This window comes from Octopus bimaculoides, chromosome 15, assembly GCF_001194135.2.
Source record: "Octopus bimaculoides isolate UCB-OBI-ISO-001 chromosome 15, ASM119413v2, whole genome shotgun sequence".
NCBI lineage: Eukaryota > Metazoa > Mollusca > Cephalopoda > Octopoda > Octopodidae > Octopus > Octopus bimaculoides.
The window spans coordinates 27893530-27919957 of record NC_068995.1 but is presented as its reverse complement, the minus strand read 5'-3'; the positions used below and the strand labels follow the sequence as shown (position 1 = coordinate 27919957).

General features: G+C 38.2%; 1 protein-coding gene across 1 annotated transcript in view; it reads right to left on the bottom strand.

The window, feature by feature from the left end:
• Positions 1-26428, bottom strand: part of LOC106881660 (nuclear pore complex protein Nup205) — a 331146-nt gene that overhangs the window by 88656 nt on the left and 216062 nt on the right. The window contains exons 24-27 of the mRNA XM_052973459.1: positions 19461-19604; positions 10377-10481; positions 8498-8745; positions 7999-8190 (exon numbers count right to left, since the gene is read on the bottom strand). Of these exons, the coding sequence (XP_052829419.1) occupies positions 7999-8190; positions 8498-8745; positions 10377-10481; positions 19461-19604 (689 nt within the window). The remainder of the gene's footprint in view (positions 1-7998; positions 8191-8497; positions 8746-10376; positions 10482-19460; positions 19605-26428) is intronic.

The window sequence follows — 26428 nt, the reverse complement described above, 5'->3', positions numbered from 1 at the left end:
ATATATATATAATATAATATATATATATATAATATAATATATATATATATATATATAATCATGTTTTTAAAGTCTACCTTGCCATATGTCAGGCTAACATCCGCTGTCCATGCTGGCATCAATTGGATGGTTTGAGCAGGGCTGACACTCTGAGGGGCTGTACAGATTCCCGTCTGACTTCGCATAGTTTCTGCAGCTGGATGCCCTTCCTAACGCCAACTACTCTGAGTGTAATGGGTGGTATTATGTGCCACTGACACGGGTGCCATTTGCATGACACCAGTATCTTCCACAACTACAGTTTCGCTTAGCTTGAAGGGTCTTCTCAAGCACAGAATATTGCCAAAGGTCTTGGTCATTTGTCATTGCCTCTGTAAGGCCCAACACTTGAAAGGTGCTTCTCATGTACCATCAACATGGGTGTTAGTTACGAGACACTGGCATCAGCCACATTGCCTGTGAAGCCCAATGCTTGAAAGGGGCTTATTATGTGCCACCAGCATGGGTGCCAGTTTCAAATAGGAGTTTACCAAGGATCAGTCCTCAGCTCCCTCCTGTTCATCATAATCCTCCAGGCTATAACAGGAATTTAAGACAAGTTGCCTCTGAGAGATCCTCTATGCTGATGACCTTGTTCTTATAGCTGAATCACTACTAGAACTAGAGAAGTTTCAGGTGTGGAAGCAAAGTCTAGAATCGAAAGGTTTTAGAGTTAATCTAGCAAAAACCAAAGACTTAGTAAGTAGGAAAGCAGACAAATCACTAATGCCTTCAGGTAGATGGCCCTGCTTGATCTGTAGGAAAGGCATAAATAGAAATTCCATAAGATATACCCAGTGCAAGCTATGGATACATAAGAGGTGCAGCAATATCAGAGGAAGGTTAACTTGGTAAATAGTTGTGTGGAAGATGCACAGGTACAGTAAACACTAAAAACGTATAGAAAATAGACCCCATCAAATGCCAGTGGGGTAAGCTAGAAGTAGTTGATAGCTTCCATTATCTAGGTGACCAAGTTGGTAGTGGAGGTGGATGCTCTGAGAGCATAGCTGCAAAAATAAGAAACATGGGCTGTGACTGTTGAGGACATGCATAGACTTGAAAGAAATGAAGCTAGCTTGCTTCACTAGATGTTCAGTGTCAGTGTGCATGTATGATAGAATATAAGCATTTTGATAGAAAGGCATCAGATGTGGTGTGCAAGAGAAACAAATGCTTTTCTAAGGTTTTATATTTTTTAATTCCTGTACTGTCCCACCATGCTACTTTTGTATGCATCAATTAGTACTTGTTAGATTGCCAGCTACCAGTCTCTAAAAGGGATATACATAGTCCAGTGTATACATCTATATGTAAATAAAGGCATGTTTAAATAGGCCTATAGATGCATCTTCGTGGGTTAATACAGACACACACACACTTAAACAAATTTCTGTACAGGGATATTTCCACATCTATATAAGTGTATAAGAATAGGCACACATATTTATACAAGTTACCAACCACACTGAGATACCCTTTGGACCTTGTATACTGTTTAACTCTTTAGTGTTCAGACCAGCCAAAACCAATTCCCTTTTATTATCCAGCCATATCTGATTCGTCTATGAAATCGCTAAAAAAATAAACAAATCATGTTATTGAATTCTTGTAGCTTTGAGATAATGCAAGATAAAGCCTTTCCTGCCTTTATTCAAGTAAAAATACCTTGAAATTTTTGAAACTTCTTGGTAGCAGTTATGACTTTACTCTTGATGATGTACAAAATATAAACAAAAACAACAGTGATTTGTCTTTAGATGAATCTGATATTGATATTTATGAATCTTCATCAGATAAGGAAGATTTTGATAAAGAAAGTGATGAAAATGATATTGAAAACATTATAGCAAAATGGTTGAAGATTACTACACCAACCACAATTCCTAATTTCACAGAAAAGTCAAGTCCACAACACAATCAACCTCCTGATGCTCAACCACTGGGCTATTTATTTTTATATTTACTGAAAAGTTTTTTTCAAACTGTTGTGGAGGAAACAAATAAATATGTTCAACGCATAATTTCTATTCATAGAAGACCTGATCTACTATGGCAGTGAACTGATATTGTGGAAATGCGAGCTTTCTTTGCTATAAACATCATGTTTGGTATCAAGCAGCTTACTTGACTGTGACACTACTGCAGTCCTGATATAAGGTATGGTGATCCATATATCTCCAGCATTATGTCTAACTATAGTTAATTCATGTTTATGTAATAAGGCACAGGGTACCTCCGCTACCAAAGGATTATGATAATTTGAAAATTCGAGTTGACATTGTATCTCAGTTACATAAGGGCTTTTCTCATATAGAACTGGGAGAAAAGCAAAATCAATGGAGGTGGATGTAAACAGAAAATATTGATTTCCATAAACTGGAAAAAATAAATGGAAGAAAAAAGTTTGCAGACTGTTTGCTGCAAAAAAGAAAATCCGTGAAAGGATATCAGGTTGGGACCTCATATATGTGTTCGTTTTGCGAAGTGACCTTGTGTAGAGGGTGCTTTGGACAGTTTCGCAATAGAAAGACGGCATAACTATATTTTGTTGTTTGATTGTAATACTATCATATATTCCTTTCATTTTATTACAAATAATATGTGAAAGTGAGAAATACATATTAATTTTCAGTATGTTACACACCTGTATTCACCTTTGTTTCACCTATTAATGAGCTTTTTTTATTAGATGCATTGTGTTATGTACATGTATTCATTAAATTGTATAAGAGTACATAGCCAATGGTATACTGACTAGTAAAATAGTTTAGAAGTTTATTTTCAAGGAAAATGTTTGAATGAAATAAAATCTTGTACTGATTATACCTGTATTTTAATTAATTCAAATTAATGTACCTCATCTTGAAAAGTAGCAAAATTACAGGTGGTTGACATTTGGGATAATTTTAGTAACAAATCAAGCAGGTAAGATGCATTAAGAATTTCAATTTTAATGTTTATCCATAATGTCATTGCTTCTACACCTGTTAATTAAATTTACCTGCCCATAAAAATCAAATTTAATCAGAAAGATCAGCTAAAGTTACATAACTATAAACTGGTATATAAGCACACACCAACAAAAAGTTGAAAACTGTATGTAAAAAATTAACAAAATTACAAGCAAATATTGTGGACATCTCTCAAAATGTGAACATTTGACAGATTAATCTGAATGCTAAAGGGTTAAAGAGATGAAACACAACAAACTTATGTGTAACTACACTGGATATCCTAACCCTGGCATTGATGCTTTCTACAGGATATTGGTTGTTTGATTAGTTCATTAAAAAAAAAAGCCCATCTACTCTACACATCTATGGACTGCATATACAAGCAATTATGGACTCTAGATATAACCAATATGCATAAATGGTCTATATAATCAGAGACAACACTATGTATTGGGTCAAAATAGTTCTTTTCTTTTCAAAATTAAGATAAACAAAGTTCTTTTTTAATCTAAAATATACACTCCTTCATTTTCTACAATGCTCTTCCATCTATCTAGTAGACTCTTCAAAAATTTACTTGTCCATGACGAAAAGTACTCCTCTACTACTGTTCTGACCTCATCTACAGAATTTATATTTTTTGAAGACTGCGGAATAAATGATAATCAGATGGGGTTAATGTCCAGCAAATATGGTGAGTGGGGCATCATTTCCCATTCAAATTGCTCTGGCCTTTGGAATGTCATCCTCACTGTATTTGGCTGATGGAAGAACACCTTTTGTCTTGAAACCAAAGGTGGTCATTTTCCTTCTAGCGCCTGTTGAAGCTGCTCACAGGAGATCTCCTTTGTTATTGTTTGCTTTGGGTTTAAAAGTTCAAAGTGGACTAAACCTTTCATATCCCACCAAACAGATAACAACACCTTAAGTGAGTGAAGACCTTCTTTAGCCTGGGGTGCCAGTGTTTCTCCTTTCCCTACCCACTGTCTTCGGCACTTGACACTTTTATAGAGAACCCATTTCTCATCACTAGTCACTATTCTGTGTCTGTTTTGGCAGGGTTTTTTTACAGCTGGATGCCCTTCCTAACAGCAACCACTCTGCAGAATGGACTCAGGGTCTTTTGTGTGGTACTAGCACAGGCGAGGTTAGTTTTGGCATGATTTTTATAGATGGATGCCTTTCCAAATGCCAACCACTTTACAGTGTGGACTGGATGCTTTTTACATGGTACTAGCGCTAGTAGGGTCACTAAGTAACTTGCAAGACAAGGAATTATGAGAGGAGCAGGAGCGTTTGATGAAGGAACTTGTGTCAGAGGACGAAAGGTTAGAGTGTAACCAAGAGACACAGAGGCATAAAAAGGTGTCTTCCTATTACAGAGCAAACATTAGAGGAGGTGATTTGGTGTCAGATGGTGAAGGTTAGAGTATGACAGAGAATAGAGAGGCAGAAACAAGTGTCTTGCTATAGAGGAGGTACATGGTTACCCAGTGAGAAAGAGAAGGAAAGAGAGGAGTGAAAGAGGGGGAGAGAGGGAGGGAGAGAAGTACAAAAAGAGGACAGAAACAGGTGTGCTGATGTAGATACTTGGTTACTTAGTGAGAAGAAAGAGCAGGGGAAAGAGAGATAGAGAGAGAGAGAGTAGGAAACAGCAAAAGTGCAAGAGAAAACAGGAGAGAGATTGTGAAGTGTCAGAGTATACTGACAAGTAACAAGGGTAAGAACAGATATAAGATGGTAGGATAAAGAAGAGATTGGTATAAAGGTCATAATATATGCAGTCAGGTATTGCCAAGAAGGTGCAAGCAAGGAGTGGGGATTGCAACCATCATCATCATCATTGTTTAACATCCGTTTTCCATGCTGGCATGGGTTGAACAGTTTGACTGTGGCCTGGGAAGCCAGGAGGCTGAACCAGGTTCCAAACTGATCTGGCAATGTTTCTACAGCTTGATGCCCTTCCTAATACCAACCACTCTGAGAGTGTAGTGGGTGCTTTTTATATGCCACCGGCACAGGGGCCAGAGGGAGCTGGCATTGACCACATTTGTATGGTGCTTTTACGTGCCACTGGCATGAGAGTCACTCAAGGTGTTGCTGGCATCGGCCAGGTACGGATGGTGCTTTTTACATTCCACCAGCATAGGGAGCCAGTTAGGTGGCACAGGCATCAGCCACAACTACAATTTCCATTGATTATGGTTCGATTTGATTTTGACGTTGATGTACTTGACTCAATAGGTTTCATCAAGCATGGCATGTTGTCCTACGATCCAAAGGTACTTTTTTGAGTGAGCTGGCTATGCGAAACTAGTGTAGGCTACAGCTGTGATCTCACTTTATTTTCTGGGTCTTCTCAGTCAGCATATCTCCAGGGGTTTCAGTCTTTCATCATTGCCTCTGTGAGGCCCAACGTTCGAAGGTGATGCTTCAGCACCTCATCCCATGTCTTCCTGGGTCTCCTTCTACCACAGTTCCTTCCACTGTTTGGGAGCGGCACTTCTTCAATGACTGGTGAAAACCTGGGTATAAAAATGGGGTGAGCAGGGCAGTGAGGGCAGGGATGGGGATTGGAAGACAATCATAGTTTATGAAGAGCAAATGTGAGAAAGAGAATGATGCAGTTTAGAAGAGATGTAGTTTGGTTTCTTGGGATAGGGTGTGTGAAAAGTTTGTTGTTACATGTGGGTGGCACATAATGCTGCTAGCACTCAGTCTCGCTGACGTGGGCAGGTCTTCTCTAGAACTTCATATCGTCAAACATCTCAATCCATTGTCATTTCCTCCTTGAGCCCTAACATCCTAAGATTGGTCCTCACCACTTCATCCCATGTCTTCTTGGGTCCCCTCTTCCACAGGTACCATCCACTTTCAGTGATAAGCACTTCTGTACACAGCTGTTTTTACTCATATGTATCACATGTCCAAACCAACGCATTCTCCTCTCCTACATACCACATTTAATCCCTTTCAACACAGTTATGCTCTGTTGGTCATGCACACTGATGTTGCAAATCTAATGGAGTATATTACCTTCATTCCTCTCCAGTCTATGCATGTCTTCTGTATTCAGAGCTCATGTAGTATAGCCATTCTCACACAAGCATCACACAATCTACCTTTCACTCTGAGAGAGAGTTCTTTTGATGCCAACAGAGGTAGTAGCTCTCTGAATTTCCTCCATCCTATTCTTATTCTAGAGACAATACTTTCAGAGCATCCACCCCCATAACTAATTTGGTCACTAAATAACAGAAACTATCCAGTATCTCAAGAGAGCCTCTTGGACATTTGATAGCGTCTAAGTCCCTCATGTCCTCAGTACTTATTGCTTTTGCTACACACGAAAGCAACCTTATTTGTTAACCTACCTGCAATTCCACTACATCTCTTGTGTCCATAGCTTACACTTGGTGCAGTAAATGAAATTATGTCCCACTCCTTTCCTACATTTTGAGCAGGGCCATTTACCTGACAGAAGGAGAGTCTTATCTGCTTTCTTGCTAACAACAACTTTAGTCTTTGCTAAGTTAACCTTACGGCACTTTGATTCCAGGTTTTGAAGCAAAACCTGGAACTTCAATTCTGATTCAGATTCTACAATAAGAACAAAATCATCAGCATATAATAATTCCCATGGGCATCCAGTTTTGAATTCCTCTGTTATGGCCTGGAGAATTATGATGAATAAGAGAAGACTAACAACTAATCCCTGGTGAACTCCAACTTGTATACAAAAGTCATCGGTGCATTCAAGGCTGATTCTCACCTTACTGACAGCATCATTGTACATGGCATGTATGGCTTTAAGATGCCATTCCTGTACTCCTAGCTTCCTAAGAGACCACCAGATAAGAGCGCAGGGAACCTTGTTGAAAGCTTTCTCCAGGTTGACAAAGGCTAAGTACAATGGTTTACTTTTGGCCAAATACTTTTCTACATCATTATTTCACAATTTCTATTATCAGGTCCACCAAAGTGCGACTTGTGATTTTGTTGCCAAGTTCCAAGTGGCAGAGGTGCAACAAAACCAAAATACTGTCTTTGGAGGACTAAAATGACAGAAATTATCATAAAATTCCCTGCATAAATACACACTAACATTCAAACCTGAGCAAATGTGTGTGGCATTTCTGCAGCACTTCAAAACATCCTAGAAAAACTCTCAATTGACGGTCTAGCACTGGGGGATGAATTCTCAATGCATAATACCACATTTCCAGGGGTGATGCTCATGCCAGGTCTTCCAGAGATGTTTTTCTGCACTTGAAGCACCTATGACACTCAAAACATTGTGTACAAATCATTGCCTTGTCACCATAAGCTTGCCAAAGAATACCTAATGTCTCTGTAGCAAACTTCACAAGTTAAATGCAAAATTTCACGTTAGCGCTTCGATCCTGTCCATGATAAAACTGCAGACTGCAGCATACATGTGATCGCAAAAACACAAATTTCACAATTTGTGAAGTAAACACAGCGATATCATTTGGTACACTACCTCATGAAGTAGTCCAGGAATTTTTTGATACTACCTCATATCTTGGGCACTTATGGGTGGGTAGGTAACATAAAGCAGGAAAATTTCCAAGCTGTTTCCAACAGGTTGGTTACAAAAGAATATTTAATCTGTATATCTTAAGTAGAAATTGATAAAATTTAAGCATCAGGGAATATTATTTGCAAATGTACTAAAAATCTTCTTTGAGTACAAATGGATACACAACACTTTCTACCAATTTTTTCTAAAATTTAAAAAAAGTTGGAAAGAGAAAGAAATAATAGGACTTAAAAGTTAATAATGACAATTGTCATCATCTAATGTCTGTTTTCCATGCTGGCATGGGTTGGACAGTTTGATAGGAGCTGGCCAGCTGAAGAACTGCTTGAGTTCCATGGTTTCTAAGGCTGGATATCCTTCCAAATGCTAACCAATGAGTGCAATAATAGAGAGCATCAAGTAAGGTAACAATGAACATCATATCAATAGTATCTTTACCTTAATGAGAAGGTCTTGCAACAATTCAAACAAAAGAGTATGTTGACTTTCTTTGTCCAATAAATCAGGAGTACAAGCAGTTACCAAAACTTCAGTCACCTGACGCCAAGCCTCAAAAGCTACATACTTGGAGTACAGACTTTGATATACTGCATTGCTGGAGACCACCTGTTCCAAGATTATTTCAACTTCCTGAGAAATAAACGTGTAATGAATATATTTAGACACATAATGGTGCACGTACACATTGACAAACATAACTGGCAAGCAAATCTGAGAACATTAAATAAAATAGAAAATTTCATAAAATTCCCTGCATAAATACACACTAACATTCATACATATATATATGCATATATATGTCTGTGTGTATGTGTATTTGCAAAGATGTATTTTAACATCTTATTCATAACATCACTGACATATTTATACTCACTAAGACTACATACCACAAATGTTATAGCTGATTTAAAAAATTTAGCACTCAACAAACACTGACCCTTAAAATTAAACTCCTTTGTCCTGCCAGAGTTGTGCCCTGTAAGTTGCTAATTTCTCCAATAAGAACTCGGCGCAAGGCTTTAACATCACATATTGCTGGTCCATTTTTAGGCCTTTTGCAACATGATTTTATGACATCTTCAATCAAATTTTCTTCAAAAAATTGAAGTGGACAACGTTGAGGGCAGGCTTGGGTGAAATCTAAAGAGTCTAATATGCGTAAAATTTTGCGTCTTGTCTGCGTACCTGAAAAGAAAAGAGAAAAAGCTCTGAGAACTAAAATTATTGAAACAATATTAATATTTCTATATTTTTGTCATTTTTATTACTTTTGCAATATGGACTGAGGGATTTAAAAAATGTGGATATTTCAATGAATTACTTAGAACTGTTAATAAACATGGCATTTTTGAACTGGAATATTCAAAATGTGAAAACATTTATATCATTTAATTAAGCTTAACAGTAAGAAGAACAATGAATTTAGACTGAAGTAGTAGCCGCACTATCATACAAAAATTATAATGGAAGTGAACAAGAAACTGTGGGTATAATGAGAATAACAAAACCATACCTGCTGCAAAATTAAGAAGAGATGAAAATTACATTCTTTCCTATTCAGTTTGTCTTATCCTAACATGTATTTGAGTAATTTGTTCATATGTTTTCAATTCATTCAACACATATTGCATGAGCTTGAATTGGATAGCGTACAAGGGTACTGGAGTTCTGTGATGCAAATGTTTGGTCATGTAATGCATTGGATGAGTACAGCTGTGTAAAAAAATGCTGGTTGTTTTAAGTGGATGAAACTTGTGGAAAAGGGAGACCCAGGAAGGCATGGGTTGCGGCAACATGATGCTGAGCCTCACAGTGGAAATAACAAAGGATCAAGATAATTGGAAATCTGCTCAAGAAAACTCATATATCACAGCAAAAATGACATCCTAAATACATTCTGTGAAAACTTGCAACCCATCAAACATCCTACCACCCCACCTCATTCCCCTGACACCAAGCTCTCCATCAGTCCTCAGCAGCTAAAATCACTTGGCAATATTCAGCAGCTAAAATCACTTGAGAGCAGACTCAGCTTATATTATTCTTCATCATCCTCTGCACTACCACTAACCTTCTATCTTATTCTCATTATCCTCCCTTCCCTTCCCACACTACTCTCACCAGTCACCTTCTTCCTTGCCTTCACATATCACTCTCCTCTGCCATACTCCTCATAACTTCTCTCATTTTCAATATCTTCCCATATCTATCATCATGCCTCACTCACATCAGACACCCATATATAATTCCACACCTCCCTCTCCATTGCTCCCACTCATTTACCTTCAGACCTATTTTCCTTCTAAAGCTACAGATTTCTCTCTCAACTTAGCTCTCTCCATATTGATATTTCCCATCAAATGGCCTCCGCCCTTGCTCATCACCCAATACATTCACCTCTACCTCCATTTCTCACCTGATTCACTGACTGTATCCTCTTCTTGTATTTTAAGTTTGCTCACTACCATCTTCATCTTTTCCCCAGTTACTACAACTCACCCTCCCTAATACTCCACTCTCTGAGGGCTTCGTACCTTCTTTAGGGCTTTTTCTGTCTTGCAAATTACTTGGCAACCTCATTAGTGCTAGCGCATGAAAAAAAGCACCCTGTACAAACTATAAGGTAATTGGCATTAGAAACGGTGTCCTATCATAGAAAACATGCCAAACCTGGCGCTGGAGCTTGGCACAGCCCAAGACTTGCCAGAAAGCTTCTGACCTACACCAGCATGGAAGATGGATGTTTGATGTCAATTGTTGTTGTCAACATTATCACCATCATGAAAAAAGGTCAGCAAAGAAAAACAGATACAAACCAGTCATGAAACAGCTTGAAGGAATTGTTGGATACTGTGATATGGAAGCTTCTTTTCCTCCATAAGTGCTATAATCATTTTCTTCTGCTCCATAAGCCTGTGTCACTAAGAATCATAGATAAAACTGTATTAAGAATATTGCTTGACAAAAAGCCACTTAAAGAGCAAGGAAAACAGAAGGTTTTTCTTACTTCTCAAAGAAAAACAATAAGGATAAAAATAGCCAAAAGCTATTTGAAATACAAAATTGTAAATTATTTGTAAATGATCATTGAATCTGAATAATAATAGCTATAGGGGTATACAGAGAAAACATATACACAGAAAATACAGCAAAAATGTAACACTTTTAAAAAGAACTTGGCATGCAAAATGTGTGCACCATGAACACAAAGAAGGGAAAAAGATTGCCTCTCAAATAGAATTCCCATTTTAATCCTCAGGTCATGCATGAATTGCGACATAACATGAAAAATTATCTAAAATAGTAAGGGTCAGGATTTGTAGCAAGTTTGAAGGTTTTATTTGTATGTATTCATGAAAAGAAAAATTAGTGTTAGTATGTAAATGTTTTTAAAATATCAGTAGATGGAAATCAAGATTCATTTAAGAATGTAAATAACACATATATGGACAAATTATTGTGGAGCAAAGAGTTGTACCATTTCTTTAAGGGTATAGTTAAAAACGATAGCAAGAAAGTTGTCAATACACAGTAGATAATGTTTTGATGAGAGTGATGGATTGAATAGAGCAATTTACTACATTTTAATAAGGAGAGGAAATGAGATTTTCATTCTTAATGGGAAATCTTTGCTAGCAAGTGTGAACTATAGATATGTTTCTGTGATACATAAACTTCTTAAGGAAGTGTTTTTATTCAATACACCAATAACCCAAATTATCTAAATTCATGCCATTTTTTCGTTTGAGTTAATTTTGGAACAGAGATGTCTGACAAAAAACTTTTAAAAAAGAGACAAGTGTTGAGGATTATAACTAAACACACATATATTATCATTTATTATCATTCGATTCACCATACATTATTCGTTTCATTCTCTATCATCTTTTCCTTCACATTTCAGGTATACTGAAGACTATTTTTGTCATTGCTTCACTCTATGTAAATAAAGTGTTGGTGAAAGCAGAGGGTGCTCAGACATCTTTATGACAAAAAGCTAGTCAACATGGCCAACATACCCTGTCCCACACCCAATTGTGCCAAGAGTTGGCCTGTGAACACTCTGGTGAAGGTACTGACCCACCTCATCGATCTTCATAGTGACATTGCCCAACAGACAGTTGTGCATGAAAGTCTCACCTGAGAAGGTCTGCCTCCCCCGTCATCACTGCAACTGGAACTAGTGAGGAGTGGGTTTACTTTGAGCAGAGATGGTCAGACTACAAACAAGCCACTCATCTTATGGGTAATGATGTCATCTTCCAGCTTCTTGAATGTTGTGATGAGACCTTCAGAAAAGATCTCACATGGAAATTCGACACAGTGGCCTTGAATGATAAGCAAACAATCCTCAGTCACATTAAATTTCAGGCTGTCTGCCAAGAAAATGTCATGGTCGCTCACATGCAGCTACAACAGATGTGCCAGGAGCAGGATGAACCCATCAGGGCCTTTGCTGTGCATCTTTGAGGGCAGACAGGTGTCAGCAACTTCAAGGTGGAATGTCTCTTGGATGCCTACCATGCCACAAATGATTGCAGAGGCGTCATAGTCTGCAATGCTTCCATATACAAGTTAGAGGATGAGAAGATATGCCTTGACATCCTGGGTGTCCCTGGAAGAAGCCCTGAGGTATGCCAAAGCAAAAGAAAGTGGAAAATGCTCAGCCAGCAGGCTCATGGGCCACAGCATCACCTGAACCACCATTACCTCTAGCTCATAGAGATGCCAGGAGTGGCATCACCCGGTCAAATCCAGTGAACCCTGTGATACACCTGCTCCTACCCCCTGCAGCCACTGCGGAAAGCACAGCCACAGATGTCATTTACAGGAATACGAGGAAATACCCTTCATACAACCACAAGTGCGCTATGTGTGGCATCCTGCACTACTATGAGAGTGTCTGCTGCCGACAACACCGTCCCCAGTGACAGGCTCAAACCAATGCAACTGCACGGAAGACTACACATCTACAATATTCAACAGCCTATGCCTTGTGGTCAACCTCCCTGATGAATCCTCTACACAAGCAATAAGTCTTGACAACCATGTGTATAATGAACTCTGTGATGCCTGGGTGAAATGCTCTTCTGATCCCCATACCTTCATTGAAACCAACCCAGCTGACATGAAGGCATTGGGCTTCCCCCACTTCTTTTTCATGACAGACTGCAGTTATCCATCACAAAGCTATGGCAGACACTGGATGCCAGTCATGCCTGGCTGGGACAAGCCTCCTATCCAAACTGAGGCTGGACCAGTGCCATTTTATACCAGTCAACATGAAAATGACTGCCACTAACAGCAACCCCATAAATATAATCAGTGCCCTGACCCTATGCATATCAGTGACCACCTCATCCTCTGCAAAGTGCACAACCCATCAAATTGTCTACATCACCCCTTCAAATGATAAACTTTTCCTCTCCAAGCAAAACTGTGTCACCCTTGGGATGATCCCCCCCCCCCCACTTCCCCATGATTGGAGAAAGCTGTAGGAATGTTGGCGCCCCACTGGAAACATCTCCTGCAACAATGACTTAGAATGTATGTGGCTGCCCTCTACAACAAACACCCTCCTCCTCCCACTTCACTATCATTCCCAGCCACTGAAGAGAACCATGATCACCTGGAGAAGTCGCTGCTAGAATACTACAGCTCCAACACATTCAATGTCTGCGAATATCAGTAACTCTCCAAGATGTCTGGGCCACCGATCTGCTTAATGGTGGACCCCAATACTAAACCAATCGCCCACCATATACCCATACCAGTCCAAGTTCGTTGGCAAGAGGAAGTGAAAGCAGGTTTCGACCACAACGTTCAGCTTGGAGTTACTGACCTTGTCACCATTGGTACACCTGTCACCTGGTGCCACAGAGTGGTGGTATACCGCAAGAAGTCTGGAAAACCTTGACAGACTGTTGATCTTCAGCCCCTCAACCGACACACAGTTCATGAGACACATCACACCCAATCCCCATTCCACCAGGTCTGCTTCGTACCACCCAACACCCGAAAAACTTCCTTTGATGCTTGGAATGGCTACTACAGTATTGCCCTCAATGAAAGGGAACGCCATCTAACCACCTTCATCACTTCCTGGGGCTGCTTCTGCTATTGCATTTCACTACAGGGATACAATGTTTCAGAGGACAGCTACAGCTGACTGTCTCAAGCATTCCCCAGAAAACAAATTGTATCGACAACATCTTGATATGCTCAAACACCATTGAGGAAGCATTCTTTCAGGCAGTCCAATGGCTCGACATCTGAGTTCCAACAGCATCATTCCGAATCCCACTAAGTTCGACTTTGCCCAAACTACCATTGAATTTGTGTGAATTTGTGTCACAGTGTGACCCAATATCTCAAGGTAATCTGTGACTTTCCCACCCTTAAAAACATCAACATCCACAGCTGGTTCAGTTTGATCAACCAAGTCTCCTCTGCCTTCGCTTCTGCCTAATGAATGTTACCATTCCAGGAACTCCTCAAGCCAGTCTCCCGGTTTGTATGGACAGACCAGCTGAATTGGCTCTTTGAGGAATCCAAATCAATCATCATCAATGAAAGCCAAAGAGGTGTGCAGATCTTTGACAAAACCAAGCCGATTTATCTTGCCACTGACTGGAGCAAAGATGGCATTCGCTTCTGGCGGTTCCAAAAACATTGCGTATGCCCTTCTGCCCCTTTTGCTGCAAATCTGGCTGGAAAATCACTATTTGAGTGGCAGAATCTCATTATGCACCAGTGGAGGGGAAAGCACTGGCAGTTATTGATGCGTTGGACAAAGCACACCACTTCACCCTTGGCTGCACCAATCTCATTGTCACAGTTGATCACAAACTTCTCTTGAAAGTATTTGGTGATTGCTGCCTGGACAACATCCTTAACCCTTGATTGTGCAACCTGAAAGAAAAAACCCTATGGCATAACTTCAGCATTGTTCATGTACCAGGTGCTCGGCATGCAACAGCGGACACTGTGTCACGCTACCATGTCGGATAGCCCACACTACCAGACCTCCCAGACGATGTTGCTGCCATGACCCATCCAACTGAGCTGCTCAGCCACAGTCTTTCCTAGCAACCATCTGCTCTACAGGAGATGACAACACTGCAACATGCTCTCACAACGACTACATTTCACCGGTTACTGAGACTGTCCAATCTGTAACATGGGACATAGTCCACACTACTACTACTAGCAACCCAAGCATGACCAAACTCATGGATGCAATTGAGGACAACTTCCTAGAAGACCATTCCAAAGTCCTGCCAGAGCTGCGGCAGTACTACTAGTTTCGTGATGAACTCACTAGCTTCGATGGAATTATCCTGTATCATGACAGGGTTGTCGTACCTACCTCCCTTCACATGCAGGTCCTCCAGGCATTACACTCAGTGCATCAAAGTGTGACACTAATGTGTTCCAGAGAAGAGACATCCTTCTTCTAGCCAGTGTGACCCCAGCCATCATTGAGATGCGGGAACACTGCTCAGTCTGCAACCAAATGGCACCCTCACAGCCAAGCACTCCTCTCACGCCTCCAACAAACCTTACCTACCCAAAGCCTGGTTGCTAATTACTTCCAGTACTGGGGTCACCACTACCTCGTGGCTGTGGACAGATACAGTAACTGGCACATCATGGAGAAAGCATCGATGGCACAGCAGGACTTATCGCCACCCAACACCTCATCTTTGTGACATATGATGTCAGTGATGAACTGATATTGGATGGAGGACCAGAGTTTATCTCTCACCAAATGGTCACCTTCCCCCATAACTGGGGAGTTCACCACAGGATCCCCTCCGTTGCATTTCCCTCATTGCAACTGTCACGCCAAAGTTGGTGTCAAGACAATAAAGCACCTCATTACAGACAACACTGATGCCAATGGCTCCCTCAATACTGACAGTTTCCAGCATGCAATGCTACAATACAGAAATGCACCAGACTGGGATACACACTTGTCCGCAGCCATGTGCATCTTTGGCCATCCAATACAAGACTTTATTCCCATCCATTCTGGCAAATACCAGCCACACTCCACATTGCGTGAGACTAGGACTTCTCCCGAAGAAGTCCTGCATAACTGCCACATGCCACTGAACAGTTGTCAGAACACACACGCCCACTTCTATCACTGACTGTCATTGACTGTCCAAATCCAAAATCAAGTTGGACCCAAATGGGGCAAAACTGGTGTCATCATAGAGGTACACCAGTTCGATCAGTATGGTTCAGGCCGAGTCATGCTGCGCAACAGAAAATTCCTCCGGAAGTATCTGCCGGTTGTTTTCTGTGCACCACTACTCATGGACCTTGGACCACCTGCGTTCCTGGTGCCAACACCAACAATGAGACTACCTTCTGAACCCACTTTAACAGCTCCTCATGTAGCTCAGCTACAATACCGATGCCTCAGGCCTACCTAACATGCCTACTTCCCAACACGAAGACCACCACAACTAGGAACCCATCTCCACCACCTACCCCAAGAACCATGCCAACTTCCCCGCATTTACTGCCTTACCTACCTCAGGCTGTGCCACCAATGGTTGTACCATAAGAGCCCTTCAAGCCTTATGACCACATAATACTCCTGGCCTCCAAGAGTGGCCCTTGTTTGATGCAACTGATCCCCCTTCTGTCAATCACCCCATTCATAGCTCCGCCCAACTGGCAAAGCCTGACGCACAGCTGACACATTGCCTCTTGATTGTAACACCATCAACATTAATTAACTGTCTTTCACATTAATTATCCTATTTTCTTAAACCATTTACTACATATTATCAGTCTTCTTTGCTTCCCTCCAAAGACTTTGGGAGGCCATAGAGGATTATAACTAAACACATATATAATCATTTATTACATTACACTCAATTAGCCATTTGTTTCATTATCCATCATCTTTTCCTTCACAGTTCAAATATACTGAAGATCCTGTTTGTCATTGTTTCAATCTACGTAAATAAAGTGTTGGTGAAAGCAATGAGTTGTCAGACTCATTTAAAACGAAGTCCATTCACAGATAATTTTACCAACCATTTTTAGTGACAGACACAGCTAAAGTCAGTCTTTGTTGATAACACTGTTTTTATAAAAGTTTTATTCACAAACTTTGTAGAGAATTTGGCTTTTGGGGTATTGTTTTGGTTATGCTACAAATGTGTAGTCATGAGGGGTGAAGAGGTGTATCAGCTGCGTGAATTGTTTGAGGTGATAGCTAAAAAAAGTCCCAATGTACAAGAGAAAGTGTGATGAGAAATAAAATCTAATTCACTTTTCAAATTGGTTAGCAAGGATTGTTGAGACATTCATTAATGTGAAATCAGAGGAAGGGTTGTTATTTTGAGAGATGATAAGTTGTAACTATTTTGAAGTTGTTGCTACCTCCAAATCAGCCTTTATTGAGAAGATTTATGATCTAAAGTATTCCAGGTTTGACCAACATGTCTTATGGTTTTTTTCAGGCATTGTATTATCAATGACTTTATTATCTAGTGAGCTTTTTCATTTTATTTTTTTGTAAAAAAAGAGTGGTATGATTTGAGAGACACTTGCTTTTTACATATGGAAAGTAAAATGCATTCAGTTGTCAAAGTCAATAATAATGCACACATGTACAGAAACCATCAGCTCCAAAGTTAATACTCATAGAGAAGAAATATTCAACAATATATGAGTGTGGGAATGACTGTAGTAAGAAGTTTGCTTCCCAACTACATATGGTTCCAAGTTCAGTCCCACTGCATGGCACTATGGGCAAGTGTCTTCTACTATAGACCTGGGCTGACCAAAGCCTTGTGAGTGGATTTCACAGACTGAAACTGAAAGAAGCATGTTGTGTGTGCCTGTGTGTATATACACACACACACACACACATATATATATATATTATACTAGCAGCTAAACCCGGTTTCACCCGGTCTGTTTGGATGATGTGACTGTGATTGTTTTCGGTTAGGCATAATCTATAACAGTGTTTCTCAACCTGATCATTTCGTATCCTGTTTCGATTGGAGCCTCCAGCTGTATGAAAATTTCACCCCCTCCTGTCAGAAAATGGCTTCAGGAGTTGTGAAGAAAGAATTTGTACGTAGTCTGTTTGTGAGAGCTATTCTATTGGACGTCTGTCTAATCATTAAAAGATCTATTTAATTATGAACATAGAAAGAAATTATACATTAATCGCAATTTTTGTAAGCAGTTTTATCCGTGAAAATTTTGTTTGCATAGAGCAGAAATTGAAAGATATATGAAATGGACATGCGTGTATGTGTGTGTGTGTGTGTGTGAGAGAGAGAAAGAGGGTAAATGTTTAAAATGCAAATCTGTGAATGAAAATTAACTTCAGACCTGTCCATGGTAAGTAGACCTTGTAGAAATAGCAGCCAAATGGGAAGAATTTACGGGGAAATTGTATGTAAGAAGTAAAGCAGAAATGAATTGTAACTGTATTGCCAAAGTTCCTCAACTTAATAGCAGATGTATCCAATTTAAAGAAAGTGAAGAATTATGGAATAAGTCATTCGAATCCGAAAACGGGGATTTTTGGCAAAAGAAATTTTAGAAATAATGAAATGTGGGAGAAAAAGTAGTTGGGGAGGGCGGAAGTGTTTCCAAAATATCTTCGCAGGAAACAGCTTCAGGAGTTTTGAAGAAAAAATTTCTGGGTAGTCTGTTTCTGAGAAGTATTTTATTGAACCTGTGTAATCACGCATTTTAAGGTACTCACACATACATAGAAAATGTGAGTTCATGGTAGAAAATTTTTACGATAGTTGATGTATGGAAAAGATTATGTTAAATGTTTGAAATGCAAATCTGTAAATGGAAAAGAAGTTCAGACCTCTACATGGTAGGTAGACCTGGTAGAAATAGCAGGCAAATCTCCCTCAAAACACCCCTATTGTATTAATGCTACAATTCTACGTATTATGTAGTTTGAATGAGAAACTGTAAGGTGCTAATGGCAGAAGAAAGGGTAATTGCATGTGAGGTCATGGTAGAAAATTTTTACGATAGTTGATTTATGGAAAAGATAATGTTAAATGTTTGAAATGCAAATCTGTGAATGAAAAATAAGTTCAGACGTCTACATAGTAGGTAGATCTGGTAGAAATAGCAGCCAAATCTCCCTCAAAACACCCTACTGTATTAATGCGAGAATTCTGCGTATTATGTTAAGAAGTTGACATTAAGAATTGCTTTAACAGAAAATGAAGCTGTAAGAATTAACGGGGAAATTGTATGTAAGAATTAATAGCAGACGTATCCAATTTAATCTGTGTGAGTGTGTGTATGTTTGATAGGGTGTGCTCGACAGAGAGAGTAATGTTGATGGTGTATGTGTATATGAGAGAGAGAGAGAGAAAGAAAGAAAGAGAGAGAAAGAAAGAGAGAAAGATAACTGAAATTTATCATTCAGTTTATTTATTTATTATATGTATATATGTATGAATGGCTTCAGTGACACACACTCACATACATGCACGCACGCAGGTTGTTTTAATCGATGTTCTCTGTAAGTATGGGGGCTAGGAAAAAATAGAAAGCGTGTTCCAATCTATGCACCCGTCTCCACATGTGTGCCATTTTTCACGCGAATCCACCCAGCCGTTTGGTCGTGAACCTCAAGACAAGAAAGAATACAACGGTCGGCCAACTTCAATTTATATTATAGAATAAAGAGAGTCAGGAGGCATGAGATGAATGCATTCATTTCATAAGATGACAATCGTATTGTAACCAACATCATTGAGAAATAATTAATTTTAGTGTATAATGAATTGTTTTACAATGTCTGCACTAGTGCATATGTTATAAATTACCTAGTACTATTGTACATTTTACAAGATAATGATTAAATGATTCAAAGAACTTACCTGAAATGTGATCAACATCAACATCTTCAAGCAGTAATTTCATTAAGCGCTGAGTGTGGGAGCGATGTCTATTCATGGATGTCAGGCGCAATTCTAGAGCCATAGCTTTCAAAAGCCAAGACTGCTGGTTCATCAAAGGGCTTTCTAAAAATAAATTTTATACATATACATATATATATATACACACACACACACACACACACACATATCTACATATGCTCATGTTAATACACACACAAGTATATGCAAACACACTATATATATATATATATATATATATATAAGCAAATAGAAAAAGTCTGAAGATAATTTTTTAGATTTATTCAACATGTGCTTCATTAACTGGCAGTTGCTATGTCTGATGACAACATAATGCTGGTCAAAGGGTGGTTTATAACAAAGATGAACAAACCAAAAGGAAAAGGGGAGAGCTTCTAACAATTCAAAGAGGGAAGTTGAAAAACCTTTACATTTCAGGCACAGAAGCCCATCATCATAATCATCATCAGAAGAATACAGTTTAGAGATGTGCATTTATGTAGACCCTGCCTTTATATTGCTGAATGGGCAATGACCCCATTTTGTCCAGTGAGTGTAATAACCACAGTTGTTCCCACAAAAATGGTGTTATTAGCCAAAGAGGTCATGATATAGGTGGTGGTGGATGGCTTGCTGTAGGTTGACAGCAAGGTGACAAAGACGTCTACATTCGTATTGTTGTTGTTGGTGATACTGTCATGACAGTAGACATTTATGGCATTTGTAGTACAAGTCCTAGTTGTAGTTGGTGGTAAGGTAATGGTAACAATTATACAAGTAATGGTAACAATTATATTTGTAGCCAGCAACAGGAGACATGGGATGCAGAAGCAGGAGACCCAGAATGACCTGAGATGAAGCAGTAACAGCCAATCTGAAGCTGTTGAGCCCAATAGAGGTGACAATGGACTAAGATGCCTGGCAATATGAAGTTCTTGGATCATTTGCTCCATCTTTATCCTCTGAGTTCAAATTCCACTGAGGCTGACTTTACCTTTCATCCATTTGAGGTCGATAAAATAAGTACCAGTTGAGTACTGGAGTAATCAACTTAGCCCCATCTCCGAAATTACTGGTCTTGTGCCAAAATTTGAAACTCTTGAGAAGACCTATGCAACTCAAAGAAACTGAGTTCTGAAAGTCCTGTGCATTGGGTATTCTATACCCATGTTACATTCATTCATTCACCCATTCCTTAATGAACCAAACTATAACTCGTCCTGCACTATACTTGTTTCTCCTCAGCCTGCTCCTGCAGCCCAATGCTACTTTATCTTCTCTCTTTCCTGCCCTTGCTTGCAAACTGTACCGTGCTGCCACTTCCCTACAAACCCTTGTTCACCAATCACTGAACTCCCATTCTCTTGCCTTCATTCTTACTCTCCTTTTGCACTCTTGCCAACTTTCTGCTCACTCACCTAGTTCAATCTTTTGTGCCACTCCATTTACATTCACTTCTTGCACCTTGAGAATATTACTGGCATGTTTTCTTTCTCTCTCTCTTTCTAACTGGAGTAGAAATGTACATCCTCTACAGAAAGACACCAGTTCCTATCCAGGTTTCATCTTATTATCACCTGCACAAAGTCAACTTCCCCAATAAAACTCTCCAGTTCAGTGGCAGGGTCTTTGTCATGCCACATGAAAAGCACCCAGTAAACTCTGTAAGGTGGTTGATATTAGGAAAAGCTGGATTCCCTTCATAGATTATATGAATTTACATGACTAGTGCACATGGTAAAATGGAAAAAAAAAAAAAAAACATCACTACTTTGATATTCCAAGAGTAAATGTTATTATTTTTGAAAGTTTGAGTGTAGACATAGTTTACACTGAAAACAATATATTATTATTATTATATTATGAATGTTATATTAAGCTACTCATAGTTACAATCATTCTAGAATATGTTAAATTTCTCATAAGATATATATATATATATATATATAAATATGGCTGAACACCCATAATTTAAATAATATATATATATATATATATATATATATAAAAGAAATAATGGGATTAAAAAACCCTGGCAGATATCAATAAAGCACTCAGTATTAAAAGAATTTGTTTATAAATGTTCAACCATCAGCAGTAAATGTAAGTAGAATACATGTCACAGCTAAATCCAAATATCCTTTTGCAGAATTTCAAGAAATTCAGAATATTTAACGACAGAAAATATGTATAGAGAAAATTATACCCTTATTATAGATCTTATCTTATAAAGCCAACAATTGTTTCTATTGCATGAACACACAGACACACACACACAAATATTATGAAAATTAATATCCTCAAAAATATGTTGACACAATGTTATCAAGGCTATCCAAGATTAGTGAAATTCAAATTAAACATCTGAAATATTTACCAGTTGATAAATGCTAACAAAAAGAACGCCTAAATTGAATTCAACCTAAGACATTCTTTCATTCAACAAATGGTGATGTCAGTGGATAACAAAAATGTTTTATAAAAATAAGAAATAAACATATCTAAGAAAAGTTGTTTTTGTATCCAACCATTGGTGATGTCAGTGGATATTGAAATATAATCTATAAAAGGCTATTTTGTATATAACTATTGGTGACATCACTCGATAACTAAAGAATAAAAAATAAAGATAAGAATTCTATATTATGGTTAATAGAAACTTAGATATTTTACATAACAGTTAGTTATCTATTTATTCATTACCAATATGGCCCACATTATGACAACATCACTTCGTCGTCTGCATGACTGGTCCAAACAGAGTACCTTGCTGACTGACACTGCTAGCTGTGTCTGTCCACTATTTAACAGTAGTGGAACAGGCCACTTCTCACTTGGGGGTATCCACTACAAAACCTCTCTTTGAGATTTTTTTTTCTTCTTTCACACAGCACTATTTTTTTTCTTCAGAATTTCGTAGGTAGTACCATTCTACACTGTTTACCAGTAGCGTTACTAACACATAGCAACCAGACTTAAATCCTTCACATGGACTTATTATTATTATTTCTTCCACACAGAATTATTTTTCTCTTCAGAATGCTGCAGGTAGTACCGGTCTACATTGTTTACCAGTAAAGCGACTAACACATAGCGACCTGTTAGAGTTCCAGTTTTATCAGACATTTTTTTCTTCAGAATCTTTTTTCAACAGAATTTATATATTTTTCACTGTGTGTATATTATTTTTAACTGTGTTGTAGTCCAGTTCTGTGTTAGAGTTCCAGTTTTACAGGCATTTTTTTCTTCAGAATCTTCTTTAAATAGAATTTATATATTTTTCACTGTGTGTAATTCAGTTCAGTGTTAGTCTCATCTGCCACTGCATGTAGTTTTACTCCTCATCATCTGCGTGACTGGCCTGAACAGTATACCTTGCTGACTGAAACTGCTTGCTGTGACTGTCCACTATTTATCAATAGTGGAACAGCCCACAACAATTAAATTAAACCTTTTATGAGAATTAATCTTATTATACAATATATGAAAAATTATTAAAATTAATGACTGAAATATTTGAATGTCTTTCTAAATTTATGGCAACATCTTTCATTAAAATTCAATAAAATTAATTTAGAAGTAATTATATAATACATTTCTTCAAGGTAAAAATTACATGTAGTGTATAACTAATAATGGACCACTTTAAATCATACTTAATGTTCTTATCTTTTAAATCCCAGATGCATTTACTAAGATTTGCAGAAATTACTTTTTCTTCTATACTTAAATGAATGAGAATGATTATGAAACCTAAATTTCCAAATTGTAGCAGATGAACCAACATAATAATATTTACGACCTCCAGTTATTACTTTACACTGATATACTATATTTTTCCTTAAACACTGATTTTCTAAAGGACATACAATTTTGTTTAAATAATTACACAGGCATTTACTAACTTGTATTTGGTACTCATAATTAAAAGAATTTCCAGTAGTTCTCTGCAAATTAGGTGTTAAGATAGGATTCCACAAGTCTGCATTTTTAAACGAAGTAAATGAGGATTGTCTACTTATAGGTGATTCTGAACCCTTTTTTAATGCTGATTTAAAGTATGCTTTTGTCTTTGCCTATCACGTACAGATTTTATACAAATAGCTGCCAAAGATAGGATGAATTTTCTTGTCATTCACTCCCTTTTGTGGCAGACTTTTAGATAAAAGTTTGATGAAATTAAGAACAAATCACTAGAACAATAATAAAAAAAGACATAAATAATGTATTGATTAAAATATGTATTTTTAATGCACTTATCATGGCGTTCAAGTAATTTTACTCTTTCTCAAACATTCTTTTCTTTGATATCCTTCTAGCTTTTGGTAGTTGCTTGCAGTCCAGCAGTAACCCAGTCGTGTTTACATTCCACCTACCCTGATACCTCTGCCCCATTTCTTTAATGTCCTGGTGAAATCTCTCACTGTGCTCTTCACTTAGATTGCCATGGTTCTCCAAGAAATAGTCATAGTCTGAGTGAAAAAAGTGCATTTTAACACTCGTATTGCACCCAAGGTTTTTGAAGTTTTGCAACATGGTATCAACTATGACTTTGTAATCTGAACACTTATTGTTTCCTACAAAGTTCCCAACAACACACTTGTAACTCACTGATTCCTGCTTTTGAGATTCATTCATGGATTTCTCATAATGTGTCTTTCATTAGTTTATGAGTGTCAGGACTAACAAATATTCCTGCTGTAATTTTCTCTAAGGTTATATTTGGGTATTTTTTGAGAGATACTGCAAACATGGTTCATCTGCAGGCAAAGATTTATTGAACTGTTTCATCAAACCCAGTTTGATGTGCAAAGGTGGTGGCAGTACTTTTGTTGGTTCAATCAAGGGCTCATGCAAAATAATTTAGGATTCAGGTGACAAACTTCTCCTATGTAGCCAGTTTTTAACCATCCAGTGCTTTTCATTAGCTCTGCTATCCCATTCACATAAGAAACATTGCATTTTTGTGTAGCCTGCCTGCTGGCCTAAAAGCATGCCTATAATTTTCCACATACTTGCCAGTAATATTTTGCATACCTAATATTCAACAAAAGTTTTTTTTTTACATTTTCCTATGTCTCTGGATGAATACTTATTTCCATTATGTAGCAAGGCAGCCTTCAAACTCCTTTTGGAGGAATCAATGAATATCCTCCATTCTGAGGGATTGCTCTCAATCTCAAAATAGCTTAGCAGGTTTGGAATATTACAGCAAAACACCATAGATTCATCCTCAGCAAAGAATGGTAACAACTTATGTTTCCTTTGACGATACCATGAGAAGAAGGTTCACGGTAACAAAAACTTTTTCATTTTTAGCCTAGAACTAAGAAGTTCCACTGCATCCCTCAGTAGGTTCAAATCTCTCACCAAATCATTTAGCACTTTCTGTGTAAATAACTGTGGATTTTTGATTTCATCAGGAGTCGTCGTCATCTTCTTCACATTTGTCTTCTTCATCACTATCTGATGTAACATTCTCCATGTGTTATAGGCCATATAACCAAGAGAATTCTGTGATACACTATCTTATGTTTACTTTTTGCACTCTACCCATCAACTTTAGTAATGCAGAAATAAGAATCGTGAATGTGGTTCCTTGGCTCTCACCACATCATTGGTATTCCAAAGGGCATTTCTTTCTTCTTACTGGATTTCCAGAGTCTCAGCTCCTCCACACAAGTGCTACATGCTTTGTGTGGAGCCCAAGATTTGTCTTCATCATCGAGTTTAACACCAAAAAAAGTATAAATTTTTTACAAGATCAGTTATATTTTGTCTCTGCTTAATGACAACATATCTGCCACAAATGTAGCAGAATGTGTCTGGATTGTTCATGTACTTACATCTATATGCACTCATTTTAAATGGAGTTTATACATAAATATCACTAACGTCTGACCTCTGGAATTACTAAAACAACACTAAAACATCAATTAGCAATCATGTACACAGCTTTTCAAGGCCATACTGCCTGTCAGAGTTGGTAACAACTGTTTAATAAACTTTATAGTGGCTACTATTTTACCTTTACTGATATTAGGTCAGCATTGGTTTATAGCAATCTATTTTGTTGAGCAAAATAGAGCAGATAATCACTGTCATCTGATACCATAATACAAAAAAAAAAAACCCCATTATTACAGAAAAACTAGATATGATGGAGAAAAACCAATAACAGATCTGAAATCAGCGTAAAAAAATGGTTGAAAAAGTTATGTCGACATTTAAACATAGAAAATCATGCAGACTTGTGATATCATTATTAATGTTAAGGTTAGGTGATAACCTGTTTATCATAGTTATGATTGTTTTATATCCTGGTATTGAATATATAATCTAACAAAGCAGGGGCAGGGAAGAAAGTATTTACACAATGCAATACGATCACTATTACACAAGACTCAACACTCTCAATCAACGGCTCACAGTAAACTGCTTACCAATTCGAACTGCCAATCGCTCACAACTCTTTAGTTTATAAAGAGTCAGATGTCAGCTTTTTACATTTATGCACTTTTGGCCACTTTGAAACACTGTCCACCAAAACAAGGTACTATGAACCCTTAAGTGGACCTGCGTAATCAACATGGCCCATTTAGTGGTAGGTGCTTTTGCCAAACTTCTAAGTTATGCGGATATAAACACACCAGCACTGGTTGTCAAGCGATGGTGGGGTACAAACATGGACACAAAGACACATACATATATATACACAACAGGCTTCTTTCAGTTTCCATCTACCAAATCCACTCACAAGGCTTTGGTTGGCCTTAAGCTATATTAGAAAATGCTTGCCCAAGGTGCCATGCAATGCGACTGAACCCAGGACCATGTGGTTTGGAGGCAAAATTCTTACCACACAGCCAGGCCTGTGCCTATGTGTATATATATATATATATAAAGTGTAGTATATTGCCACTTAAGTG